General features: G+C 47.7%; 1 protein-coding gene across 5 annotated transcripts in view; it reads right to left on the reverse strand.

Moving 5' to 3' along the window:
* SPATA2 (spermatogenesis associated 2) overlaps positions 1 to 13,634 on the reverse strand; it is a 50,324-nt gene that overhangs the window by 18,256 nt on the left and 18,434 nt on the right. For 3 of the 5 annotated variants that reach the window (XM_080405127.1, XM_080405128.1, XM_080405129.1), the window contains exons 2-3: positions 12,239 to 12,870; positions 725 to 11,973 (exon numbers count right to left, since the gene is read on the reverse strand). The exons of 1 other annotated variant lie outside the window; for it this stretch is intronic. In XM_080405127.1, the coding sequence (XP_080261253.1) occupies positions 725 to 793 (69 nt within the window). In that variant the 5' untranslated portion in view covers positions 794 to 11,973; positions 12,239 to 12,870. The remainder of the gene's footprint in view (positions 1 to 724; positions 11,974 to 12,238; positions 12,871 to 13,634) is intronic. One more of the 5 variants, XM_080405130.1, reaches the window with a different exon arrangement.

The raw sequence follows: 13,634 nt of genomic DNA on the forward strand, positions 1-13,634 counted from the left end.
CTTTCTGCCACCCCGGTAGCCACCTCGGACTCTTGCAAGCCCCTTTGAGAGGGGATGCAGCCCCCCTTACCTCTCCCGGCGGAGCCCCCGGCGCAGCCCGCCCCGCTCTGCGCCGCCAGCAACTCGCTGGGGCTCCCGCGGCAGCTCCGCGGGGGGGGGGGGGGCGGGGCAGGTTCCGCGCCCGCGGAATCGCGGCGGCTGCACCGCAGCTCAGCACCGGCGGCCGCGGACAGCTCCGCTCCGCTCCCGCACCCGCCCCTGCCCGGCTCTGCCCGCCCCGGGACCTGCCCTGCCCGCACCTGCCCGCTCCTGCCCGCCCCGGGACCTGCCCTGCCCGCTCCTGCCCGCACCTGCCCGCCCCGGGACCTGCCCTGCCCGCACCTGCCCTGCCCGCACCTGCCCGCACCTGCCCTGCCCGCCCCGCGGCGCTGGGCACAGCCCCCGGGCAGGGCATGCTGCGGGTCGCCGTCCCCACCGCCGGGCAGCCCTTGCGCTGCAGGGCTGGCACGGCCAGCTCAGCCCGGGCACCCACCTTCCCTGCACCCCGCTCCCCAGCACCCTCCTCCCCGGCCGCACAGCCCTCCCAGCCGCTATTCTCATAGCAAGGGAAACTGAGGCACAGAGAGAGTAGTTCAAAGCAGCACCCTGGGGCCTCTGCATCCCCAGGCTCACTCTCCCCTCCCCTCATCCCCCCTCAAAGGAGACAGGCTGGTACTTCACTCACCTCTCCCTGAAGATCTGGCTGGCCACCCGGCACAGCCCCATGCTGTGCTGTGAGGTGCTCCAAGGACATGCTTGGAGTGACAGAGGAGACGAGGAGGTGGGGATCGCTGTGCAGAGCCTGTTGCCAATTGGAGCTGGGTTTTGTTTTCCACCCAAATCATTTGACCTGTCTCTTCTTGGCAAAACACGAATCACAACCATCACTTAACTGCGTGCTTCGTTAATTCTCTCCACACCAAGAGCCTTCCCTTGGTTGCCAGTTAGACATGGGACCAATATCAAAATCCTAGTATTCATTTTTGGAGCTCCAGGCATCGTCAGGATTGCTGATCAGTTTGGATTTGGCTGCTTAAATTTGCTTCAGAAAGGAGCCCTGGAGCTGGAGAAATACACAGCAATAGCCTTACACACCCTATGTGCTTTGGAGAGAGCCTACATGAGAAACGTTTGTGGATTAAACCGCTATGTAAATAGATACATACTGAGATTATTATGAACGGAAAGTTAGTTGTTTGTGTTCCAGAAACACAAAGGCCTCAGCCAAGTTTGAGGCCCCGCTGCGCCGTCCCCTCCTCATGGCCAGAGTTAACCCAAAGAGCCCGACATCCCCCAGGGAATGTGCCCCATCTTCTCCCTTTCACCTGGGATAGACCTGAGGGGCATGACGTTCAGTGACATGCCAAGGGACACGGGCAGTCCTTGGCAGAGTCACAAGCTCACGCAGGAGCAGCAGCACTTCCCACTCCACACCACACCGCACATGGGGACCACGAACAGTTACTGAACTTTGTGGGCACATTTGCACAATCTCATTATTTTTTCAGCATAGTTTCCTTGGGAAACAGACCTCCACCTCAGCCTGTCTTTCCTCAGCAACATCACTCCTCCCCAACAGCACTCCATTTGTCAGCCGCTCTCACCCAGATTTGGAAGAGGGATTGAAGTCCTGGAGATAATTTAGTTCCCACCTGCTTTGTGCAGTGAGGAAAGACCCACGGGAGCTGGCTGAGGAGGTGAGACAGCTCAGTGGAGATGCCACGGGGCAGGTGGCTGATCAAGCAGTGCCCACAGAGCCCTGCTTGCTGCCTCCCTTCTTGTCTGCGAGAGATTTTGAGAGAGAGATGGAGGAGCCAGGGATTACAGAGGTGACGGGACAGAAAACCAAACCTGCAGGAAACGACTTCATAAGGTCGGCCGTTCATGGAACAGGTTTTTTTCTTCAAGCCCAAGCACACAGTGAGCTGCACTTGAACCCAGACCTACCATGCTCCTTCAACATCACTTTTTTACGGCAATGGTCGAGGCACGGAGCGTGTCTGTAAAAGGAGTACTTTTGATCTGGGATTTAACCAACAGGTTGATCTCTAGAAATGAAAATTGACCTGAAGCATAATTCTTTGCTGTGAATCCTTGAGTTTTTGGTATAGCCTTTGTTATCTTAAGCTTCTAATTTTGTTTTCTAAGCTCTCCCTTCTTCCTCCCTCTTCCTGCCCCTCCCCCTCCAAAAAAAACAAAAAAACCCAACCAAACACACACCCCCAAAAAAAAAGACCAAAAAAAAGCCAAACCGAAAGAAAGAATGCACATTTGAATTCGGGGGGGACACAAAAGGAACAAGGACCCAATTGACAGCAAATGACCACAGGACAGTGGAGGCATTACAAAAACAACAGGAGAGGTATGTCAAACCTACACAACGTCACCTGTCCCAGAATTAAGACCTCTGGCTGCCAGTCAGGAGAGCCTAAAGCGGGAGAGCCTTGCCAAGCAGGTCACAGCCTGTGATGAGGCAGGCGACCCAGAGCGCCCCGCTCCCTTTCAACACCAACATGAATCCCAGCGTGGGGACTGGAATCCTGTTTCCTTTTTCTCTGTCTCTCCCTCTCTGCCCTGTGGGCCACAGGAGAAGGCTATCCAGAAGGTTTTGATTCATCTTTGGCCACCTCCTGAAGACTCCAGCTCCATCTCAAGACTATAAGTACTCGGCTTTGCTCCCAAGCCACTGCAGTCCATTTGCATCAGGTGAGGCAACTTTGTACAGCAGAGCCTGTTGGTCTAAGGCCTTGGTTCCAGCTATGCCTCCAAAAAAGACCAGGGTTTAAGTCTCTCAATGCCCATTTAATTGTGTTCTCCTGAGAAGAACAGCTTCACTGTTAGAAGATACTTTCTCCAGATTCTTTTCAAAGTCTGTACTAATCAAATCGAAGTTTTTTCATGTAATTAAGCACACAAGTGCTTAAGAAATTGCAGCATAATTGCACAAAACTGAGGGGAACAGTAGTGAGCACAGGGACACAGGAACTCCCCTGCTCACCCATCAGTCACCAGGACACTGCAGCAGCTGGTAGAAGCTCCATGTTAACACCACCAGCCTCCACACCTAGGGGTAAGCTTTCTAGCTTCCACCTTTGAAATGAAGCTTATGGGCTCTTTTTCTTTTAACAAACTTGAAAATGAAAAAAAAAAAAAAAAACCAAAATAAAATTACCATGGCTCTTCCAAATGCGTATCTGGGTTCTTCTTCAGCCAAGGGAAGCTGGTAGAGGAAGAAAATGCACATGCACACACTTGTGTAAAGATGCTACGTCCTCCTGTCCAGAGGAACCCAGTAAGTCATGTTACAAGCAGAGAGTAACACGGTTCACCTCCTAAAGCTTTCCACCAGCTCTACACACAGTGACAAAGACCTATAAAAGCCGCCTTGTTTTGCAGCTACACCATACAGAAATGCTATATTCACTGCTGCTTGCTCAGCCTTTCAGCCTTGCCGGGCAGGTCTCTGCTCCCTCAGCACACAGCTCTCCCCCCATGGGGCTGGCTTCGCCTGCTCCCCAGCTGGCCCGCTGAGGATGGGGGTATCACTTTGGCACCAGGTGAAGAAGGGACAGTGCAGCCCAGCTGCCACCCCTCAGAGGTGCTTTGCAGCACGGTGTCCTTGCCCAGCCTCAGCTTAGCATTTCTTAAGCCCAGATGGTGAGAAGTAACCTGAAACCCATGTCCCTGTGCCTTTTAGAAACTGCCAGCTCGCCACCAGATACGGGACCCTTTCCTGGGAGCACCCCATTAAAATGCTAGCAGCACAACTCCGATAGTGTTGGAGATAAGGAGATGAGACTCTAAGAACCATTAGTTCGGCTCTGTTTGGGCTTTGTTCCCTGTGGTTGTGTCCTTGTGCTGGAAGAACTTGTAAGCACAACAGTGCGTTCAGTTGTTTAAACTACATAATTGTGCACCTACTTTGTGCGTGCAAATGTTATAACCTTTTCTGTGCAGATAGGGCATTTTGACACACAAGCATTCATTACGGAGATGTGCCTTTACACTGAATTTACTTGTCTAATTATTGTACATTGAAAACAGACACCCAGCCATGCCTCTCTTCTGCATATCAACCCTGATGCCAGCGGCAATCTCTGGCTGGGAACTCTTGTCCTTACTGCGGTACACGGTTTGTGATAGCGAGCAGGGAAAGCTGTTTTTAAGAAGCCAAGGACAAGAGGATACACGGCCATGGGCAGTGCTGCCGGTGTTGCTGGGTGCTCAGTTCTCTGGCTATTTTTTTTTGCATTGATGGTGATCTGAAAAGCCTTTCTGGAGGTACCAAAGGGACATGGCAGAGCATGTTTTCTGAGACAAAGGAGGAGGGATGCTGCTGCCCAGCTAAAGATAGCAAGCCAGCTTATCAGATCTGTAAGGAAGTAACTTAGATAAAGATAAGACAAACAAACATCAGCTGGGGATAGGGAATATCCTGAGAGAACAGTGGAAGTTCCCTGATACCAGGAGACTAAAATGATTCGGGGTGGGGGAGAAGAAGAAACAGATCGGTGTGGTGGAGAGTTAATTCGCATGCCTGCTCTGCTGTGGAACAGGTGTCTGACAGGCCATCCGGCTACAGCACCATTAGAAGAAAATGCCAGCATAATATATAAGATATTCTAATTGCTACATCTAATTATGAAGAAGAGTAAATCACCACGAAAAAATCATCTGTCAAATAGAGTATAAACACATAATTGACAATCAAACTGAGAGCTGTCATCCATCTTCAGAGGCTGCTGCCGTGTTTAAAAAGACACTACTTCTACTCGTGAAGTAGAAGCGTGCTTCTGGAGTTATTGTAAAGTCCTATTAATCTGATAAATCTTTAAATATTTCCATAGATCTGATCCAAAAATTAAAACTTTGTCAAGTATATTTTCTCAAACTGAAGACCAGCAGGCCTCTGCATTATCTAACTAGATTTTACTAAGGCAGCTGGACAGATGTTTATAACAGTGCTTTGTGAAACATCTGGTACTAATCTAACTAAAGAATTTTTAATTAGCCACTAATTTCCTCAATAACACAAAAGTCTAGACCACCTGCCATGCCCACAGACAGATCTAACTAAGCCAGGGTCCCTAAGAAGGCAGCACGAACCTGGCAACTTGCCCCTAAAGCTCAGATTTTTATACCCTTGTTCATATCTTGCTCTTCCTCCACCGAAGGCCACGTAAACAAAGTAAAACACTCACTGTCACGCAGGGATGATGCCTTCAATCAGGCCTGAGTTACATCCCCACGAAGTGCCCCTAGGGCCTCATCCTTACTGTTTTCAGTGAGCAACTCGTAGCAATTCTCCACGCTTAGCCTGGAATTCAGCCCAGGCTCAGGAGGCCCCAGCCAGCTCCTTGGGTCGATGCTGCTGGTGAGCACAAACATCTGCCATCCCACAGCCAAACCAGTCTGCGTCTCATGGCAAGATGGTCGTGTTGGCACTGGTGACAGGTCTGAGAGTAAGCTGCAGCCAGACAGGCTGCTTGGAGAAGGAATCAAGCAGCCCTTCCAGTTTGTGATGGCTGCTCTAATGACCAAGGGTGAGATTTTGGCTTCTGCCCTGTGAAGGGAAAGCTCTGTGGATACGCTATGTGCACTCACAAGCTGCTTCAGCTACATAAAAATGCTATTAGGCTTTTCCTTGTTATTGATCCATTGCTGAGGCAGCAAGTGCCAGTTCTACTGCACAGACCCCCAACATTCCCAAACGGTTATTGGTCCTTTTAATGTATTTATCTATTTTGGTTTTTAGAAGTGAAGGGCTGATGGAGTTCAGATTTCCATTTAGGATTTCTACAGCAGCACAGCTGGGAAGCACTTTGTGAATTTATTGCATTTTAGGGCACTGGTGGTACAAATGCTTTATCTTAAAATTAGATGAGGTTATCCAGTACCCTCTGTGAGCACTTCCACCACTGATGGACCAAGAGGCAGGACAGACTCCACATCATTGCAGTCAATCATGAGACAGACTATCCTGAAATCCATGGACTTCCTAAGCGGCCTGTTCCTGACTAGTAATGGCACTGAATTAATCTCTAATGATCTCCTTGGCTCAGGCTAAGTCCTGAATCACAATTTTCTGCCTTCTCAGTCTTAAGCTGTGGTGTTACTCTTCCTTTTTATGAAAATATGTGGTTACCCCTACTTTAAAGGTCTCTGGCGATGGCAGTACCGAATACAGCATCCACACAGGTAATTATTCAGGCAAAATGTCCATGAAATCTGTATTGCTGGCAGATAACATTGCTTACAAATTCCTACTTACATGAGTGACCTTTACAGGCAATGAAAGGTGCAGCCTACACCTTGAACTTAAACCTACACAACGCTTCTGATCACATATTTCAGTTTTAAAAAGGGACAGGCATTTCTATCAGAAAACTGTAAGGAGACAACACCTAAGTACAACACTTACTAACATCCAGCAATGTTAGAAACTCAGATAACTGAGCAGCACATGAAAATATCATTCCCCCTCAGCATAAAATTATTGAGTTTGAACATTAACATCATTTTAACACACTGAACCTGGATGTCAGGAGCAGGTAACTGTGCAGATGCATCATTTGCACATACCATGGCAGCAGTGGTACATCTGAATGTCCGTGAAACGTTTCATTTCCATTCCAATGACTTCTAGGAACAAAGTCTTAAAGAAACCTCTGAAATGAGAAGACCCTCAGCACTAAGCCAAGAAATAAGAAGTTCTACCATGCTTGAACTAGTGTTTCAGCTAAAGGAAGGTTTGTAACTGTTGAAACACAAGGCTTGGACTGGAGGGGCTGATGTAGAGGACTACACTGTTTCCTGCAGTCCCTGCTGCAGTGACATTCATGTCAGGCGGACAAACAGAGCAGACAGTCATGGATAGGATTGCCTTAAATCACTACAACTAGATTTTCCAGAGCTTTCAACTTGGTAACTCAGACCAGCCCCTGGCTGCCACACAGAGATGTTAACCCGACCGTGCCCAGTGACCCTGTACTGGCAGCAATAGATTTGCTTCCAGCATTAGGACTCTCAGTTTCCTTGGTCACCTCTGCTTGCCTCAGTTTCCCATCTCAGAAGAAAGCAGACTGCAGAGACGTCGTGAGGCGTAATTTAAATCTGCAAAATGCGTTGGCATCGCTAGCTAGAGATCTGTTCTGAAAGTTTAATTTTTAGTTATCATACCCTAAACAAAAAAAAAAAAAACAGTCAGAAACATGCAAATTAAAATTGCACCATTAGCAGAGCCTGCAAGAGAGACTATGTTTAGCTTCTTCATTAAGCAGCAGTGACAGATACAGATTGGGAACATGTCCCATAGCGTGAACATGAAGCCCAGCTGTAGTCTGAGATGTAGCAAAGCCTGGAAGAACGACAGTTGTTTGTATGCAAGTGACAGTTGTCCGCAGAAACATGAATCAATGACAGAACACGTGTGCAGAGATTGGGAAGCACATTGTTCAATCTCCTACAAAAGAGGATGGGAATACCTTTCTCTCTTCTACGCTAGTTTGTTCCTGCTGAATAAAGCTGGACATACTGCAAATTGGTCTCATCAATAATCAAGCTGGGACAGGCAAAAATAAAGTGACAGGGAGCAGGGATACAGGGCTCAAGTGGCAAAACAGGTCTGAGGATATTTTGCTCAAAAAACCATGATATTAAAACTATTCACGAGAGAGAGGCTTGAATAATCACTTTGTGTTGGTTGGGCAAGATGGAGACTCTGGGGGTGGTTTTGCCCTTCACAGTGTTTCAGACATGAGCCCTTTCCATCATCTCCCAAGCAGGTGAGCAGCAAGCAGGGTAATGGGATGGAGAGGAGGAATTAGAGCTGTTATGCCCCACAGTTGCTCACCTGTGAAACAGGAGGCTTGGGGAGACAGCACGAGGAGGCAGAGTGAACATCTGCAGGAGCAGGCAGCCCAGGCAGGCCACTACAGCATGTGAGCAGATGGAAATTCAAACTCCTGTGCGAACGGGGACAGAGTCACAAATCTTGTGAGAGCGAGTACAAATGGCACAGCCCCATGAAAGGGTCTCACCCCCAGGACAGGGGCAGTCACGAGGAATACGAGTCAGCCAGCTGCGCAGCACTGCCCAAGCCAAATGCTGCTGCATCCTGCATTGTCAGGGAGCTGAAAGGAGCCTCGTCCTTGAGTTGAATGAAAAATTAGTCTGTGGATGTATTCACGGGACAAGGGAGTGCAGAGACAATTGGGAGAAAACTATCTCAATACTCGCCTGGATTAATGACTCAGAGAACTGTCCAAACAGCTGTGTCTGATACCGAGGATATCTGCAGGCAGCAAAAGGCTCAGTACCAGATGCAAACACTATCTCCACCGTGCAGGCCAGCACCAGCAGCTAAAGAAAGGGGAGTTCCCTAAGAGACAGCTCTATTTGGAGCACAAGGGGCAGCAACTGAATGGCCACAGGTAGGGTAGAAAGGTCTTGACGTGCAGATGGGCACACTTACCCACTTTGCCAGTCACGTACAAAGCACGACGCTGCGCAGTATCAGAACCAGAGGGTGAATCTTGCACAACATCCTTGCTAGGGATTCACTTCTGCCCTTTTTTGATGTTCTCTGTACACAGCCATCAGCACAACTGCAGCCCGAATCTGTGTGAGCTAACGGAGAAGCTTCAGGTGGGAGCTGAAGGAAACTGTAACCCTTAGGAGGACTCGCACCTTTGTCAGCACTTTGTATGAGCAAAAAAGGCCATGCGAGGCTAAACAAGGCATTCTGAACAATTACTTACCTACTCACACACCGACGCTGTGGTGCAACCAAAATAAGTGCCCGCATCGATCAGACACAAAGAAACCAAGGCTGGCAGCGAGCTAATGACCTACCCACTGCAATACGGCCGGCGTAGACCTCTGCAAGTCCCTGCTCCTAAATACCTCTCCCAGTCTCCAGACGAATTGCACCCTTAAAACATCCTGTCTCAAAGGACAGTAAAAAGTTGTTTGTTTTTCAAGGCACAGAAATCCACAGAGATCAGATGGTGAGCAACACTTCACTGCCCACCAGCCAAAGCCAAGGTGGAGCCTTCATTTCTGAAGCTATACAGGCACTGAAAACATGGTCTTGCCATTGATTTCCCTCATAATTCCCAGAGTTAGAGGATGCACTCCATCACGTTCCCACTAACAATTATTGCCCCCACAGAACTATTGGATAAACCCTTTTTCCAGCATTCCCCAGCCTGTGTTGGGAAGCCATTTTCCCATTTCTCCCAGCCTCTGTACTGTCCCACCTGTCGCACAGCAAGCTACAGACCTCGCTACGTACATCTGCAGGAGCAGCTCCAGGCTCTGCTACTGAACTGTTCTGTAACTTCGGGCAAGTCACCGAAACTCTGCCTTAGTACCTCCTCCATGCAACACTGACCATGAACTTTCTGCAGCTCTTGGCGTGATACAAAGCTTTGGTGGCCGTAACTGAGATGAAGAGTTAGGTCAGTATAAATCCTGAGCTGTGCTTCCTTACATTAGAAATAAAACCTCCGTCAGCTGGTATTTAACCCCTTGTGAAAACCCTACTATTAAACCCATTTACCAGTAAGCACTCAACAGAATGGATAACACCGACATCACTTGCTAGTCCACGACTGGGAGTATGAAACCCCAAAGGTACCAGCACACTGATGTTTTAGTCAGGTCTGCCACAGGAAATTTTAAAGGAATATTGGCAGCTGCCAGGCAAAATTCATTCAGGACAATCAACAACAAAAAAAAAATGTTGAAAGAAATTTATGGTCTTCAGTAAGCAATAGATCAGTATCTCACAGAATCATCACGTATATTACAAGGAAAGGTCTATAAAAATAAGCAGTGATGAGTTAAGAGGATCATTTGCAAAGGAACAGAGCCCATGAAGGACAATTTGGGGATAATTTCAGCTAAAAACAGGGATCTACAAGTAGACTAATTTTAAATACAATGGAAAACACAGAACTGATCCACTAAATAAAAAGTGGGGAACTGAAGAGAAGGCTTCGGATTCTGCTCAAGTGGCTGTTTTATGCCCCTTCAGAGAGGCCTCAAAGGACTAAAACAGAGCAGATACTTTGTAAGTCACTTCCCAGCTCCACTGCCGTGCATGAGGAGGGCATTTAAAGTGAAGCATTATTGTCCTCACTTGGCATAAAATTTGTGAACACCAGTTGAGAGGTCTCCAAGCCAGCCAGCTGCAGCTGAAGCGTTGCATACTACCACTCTTGGCTTTCACTCAGACCACAAGAGCATTTAATTTTAGAGAGCAAATGGAGAGCAGAGAATAAAAGTGCTGATTTCAATTGCCTTCATAAGGCAGTGTCCTAAGCTTTAGAAAAGACAGAGCTACAACATAATCAACAAAGTCAAAGATACTTCCCTAAAAGCATCTCCTAACATTTGACCTCAGTAACAGCAGATTGAAAGATTAAGTTCTCTTTCAAGATAGGCTTGGTGAGATTCATAAAGACAATCGTCACAAACAGACAGAAGAAAATTCTGAAGCAAACCTGCCTGAACTAGAGTGAGGGTCTCTGTAAAGCCTCATCCCTTCTCCCAGCACCCCACAGTTATTTGGCTTGAGCAGGGATGTACCAAAACAGTCACAGCACATCACACTAATGCAATTAATCTGGAAAGCATTACTTCCAGTTCTTTTGCTCTCCTTTTTGGTAAATCACGTCATCTCACTGGGCCTCTTGTCTCCCCACCTGCAAACAGCATTAATAGTATTTATTTCACAGACAGCATGGTACGAGATTCTGCTAATTACCTGTCTGCGCATAGCTGTGAAATCTGCATGCACTGAGTTTTGCAGCATGTCAGGCACATTCTGTACCTGCTAACCCTACCCTCAGCCTGCTGTGCCTCACTGTGTCGTGTCTCACCGATGTCTATGTCCATCGCTTCCTGCGTGCAACTCTGCTCACTGCACCATCACCTTAAAAGCTGGGGGAGGAAGAAACCCCACTACATTTGTCTGACAAGATTTAGCCATACTGGCTGATTTTTATCAACTTCTGTTTCTCCTACTGCTTCATGTTCTCGTCACTAGACTCTTACCTAACCCAACTGAGGTCAGACTCACTGGCCTATAATTTCCTGAGTATTGGTGTGCTGTAGAGGCAGCTCAGCATCCTTGCAAGTGGGTTAGGGACAGATTCAAAGGGTAACATTCTATGAGAAACAACGCTAGGTGACGGCATTCATTTAAGACAGATCTATGCTACAAGCTATGCGTGCTGTTGCCCAACTTCCTACCATCTGTACACCAAACTTTCAGCTTTATGCTAAATAGACATTAATCTCATGCTTGTATACTTAGATGGAGGCATGAGATAACACATATGTTGCTCTTGAGATGCACTTCCCCACTCACAATTTGTGCTTGTGACTGTAATGGAAATATATATTAAAATATATGTTTCTGTTCTTGTATTTGGCTTTTCGGTGCCACCCACAATTCCCAGTGCCTGCACATTCTGGCTTCTCACATCCCACTTGTCCGCTGTGCTTTGAATGTTGCTTGCTACTTGAAGTCCAGCTGGCCAGAGTTTAACCCTTAACTTCCAAGATCCTCTCCCTGGCTCTCTCTCTAAGCCAGCCCAGTTAGCTCCACAGCCCCGGACAGGATACTGCAAAGCATCCCCAGGAGCAGTTTGGGGGCCGGATCCCACCCGACATCAGCACCACCAGGAGGAAACAGCCAGCACGGTAACCAGGGTGCTCCTTCTCCACCTTCCCCTGCCATGAAGAGCTCATCTCACCCCTTGCCATAGTTTCTCAGCAGTCAAACTTCAGTGAAGAGACCGAAGGAGACGGGTGTGGGACAAACATCTGTGAAGCAACAAGCTGAAGGTCCTGAAGCAGGCTCTGAGGCTGGGAGCCAGGGGATAGCACATGCCTTGGGTTACTTTCCTAGGATCAGACAAAAGCCTGGAAAGCAAAAGGTATAAACCCAAACATAAGTAGGCAGCACTCAGCTCGGCCAAGAACCATCTGCAGAGACTGCAGTCACCCTGGTCACAACAGGGGATACCGGACAGTTGCCTTTAAACAGCAGCACATAGGGAACCCTTCCAGCTCGTGGCTATTTCACAGCAGTGACGAGGGCTGAGCTGTGGGGATGGTGCAAAGGGTCTGTGTGTTTCACGAAGCTATCTCAAAGGGAACAGGTGTGCTGAGATCAAGGAGCACTTACTAGCTCAGCCATTTCTTGTGTCCTCCGACTGTAGCATCTCCTTTATGCCACATACCTACCTGCTTTTCCCAACAAAACTGAAAAGACTGTCACACTTTTAAGCTCCTATGAAAAATTGAGCGCATTAGGCCTATAAGTCTCATTTTCTGCAAAAAATCTCTGCAAACGTGCAGACAGATCCATCAACATTCAGAATGTCTCACATTTGCCTTGCAAATTAGAACTGGTGCACCGAGCACTGGTAGACCATTCACGTCCTTCAATACATGCACACAGGAGCAGAATCCCACCGGCACCAAGGTGCACTGGTGCCAAGAATTCGGGGGTGGTCCAGGAAAGGAAAAATGTAGTATTTGAAAATCCTCTTAGGTCTGTCACTTCACTAAACTCTTCCGCAAGGCTCTCTGTTTCATTAACAATTTTCTCGGTATCTTCTCAATATTTTTAACTCTTCCAGAGGTCACCAAGGAAGCTTGGGTCTCCATTGCACAAGGATGCTGTACATCATGCTTCAGTTTGCAAATGCTGCAGGGCCATATGACAAATCAAGCACATTCCAACATACACAAATGGAAGCGCATGGAGATCTGTGTGATCTGGTTTTGTAAAAGGATCCACACGTGCGAAATGACCTGACAAGAAATACAACCTCTGTAGTGGTGTATAAGGCTTCATCCTTAGGAATTATGGACTAGATTCTCAATTGGCATAAATAAAACACGGCTCTAAGCAACACCAAAGGAACATCTAGTGGCTGACAAAGGGTTCTAATGTAAAATCAAGTCAAGAGGCAAACATCTAATGAGAAAAATGCTGATCCTTCCTTCCCAGTCCCATATCACACAGAGATGCCCCAAATATCATCTCCTGTCCTCTTTGAAAGCCACGTACTTGTGGTTTTCCCAGCCCTATTGCTCTCCCCATAAGAAATGGAAGTTAGCTACTAGAACACTGCGAGGGACCACTCTCCTCAGCGTACACCTTGTGCTAGCTCATATCTCAACAAGCTGCAAAAGAATCAGTATTTTGTTGCTCAAAACATCATGGAAAGACATGAGAACTTCCATCGAGCCCTGCTGTAGGCTTCCCAGCGCCGGGAGCAGCACTGCTGGGAAGGGCTGCACGCCGGGCTCTCTGGCATGAAGCCATCCAGCCCCACACCAGGCCCTTTCACCAGACCAGCTATTTCACACGCCGGAGAGAATTTATCTAATTTTTGTTTTATTATTTTCTCATGTTCAAAGTCTACTTCGAACACACGCCGATTTAGTATCTTAACAAGTTATTTTATTTTAGGAAGACACATGGCAGATAAATTTCCATTAGAAATGCATCAATTTAAATAGATCTTTGGCTGGACTTTCAAATTGTTCCTAATTAATATTCCCTTTGAAAT

The sequence above is a fragment of the Falco punctatus genome, assembly GCF_963210335.1.
Source record: "Falco punctatus genome assembly, chromosome: 10".
NCBI classification, from domain to species: domain Eukaryota; kingdom Metazoa; phylum Chordata; class Aves; order Falconiformes; family Falconidae; genus Falco; species Falco punctatus.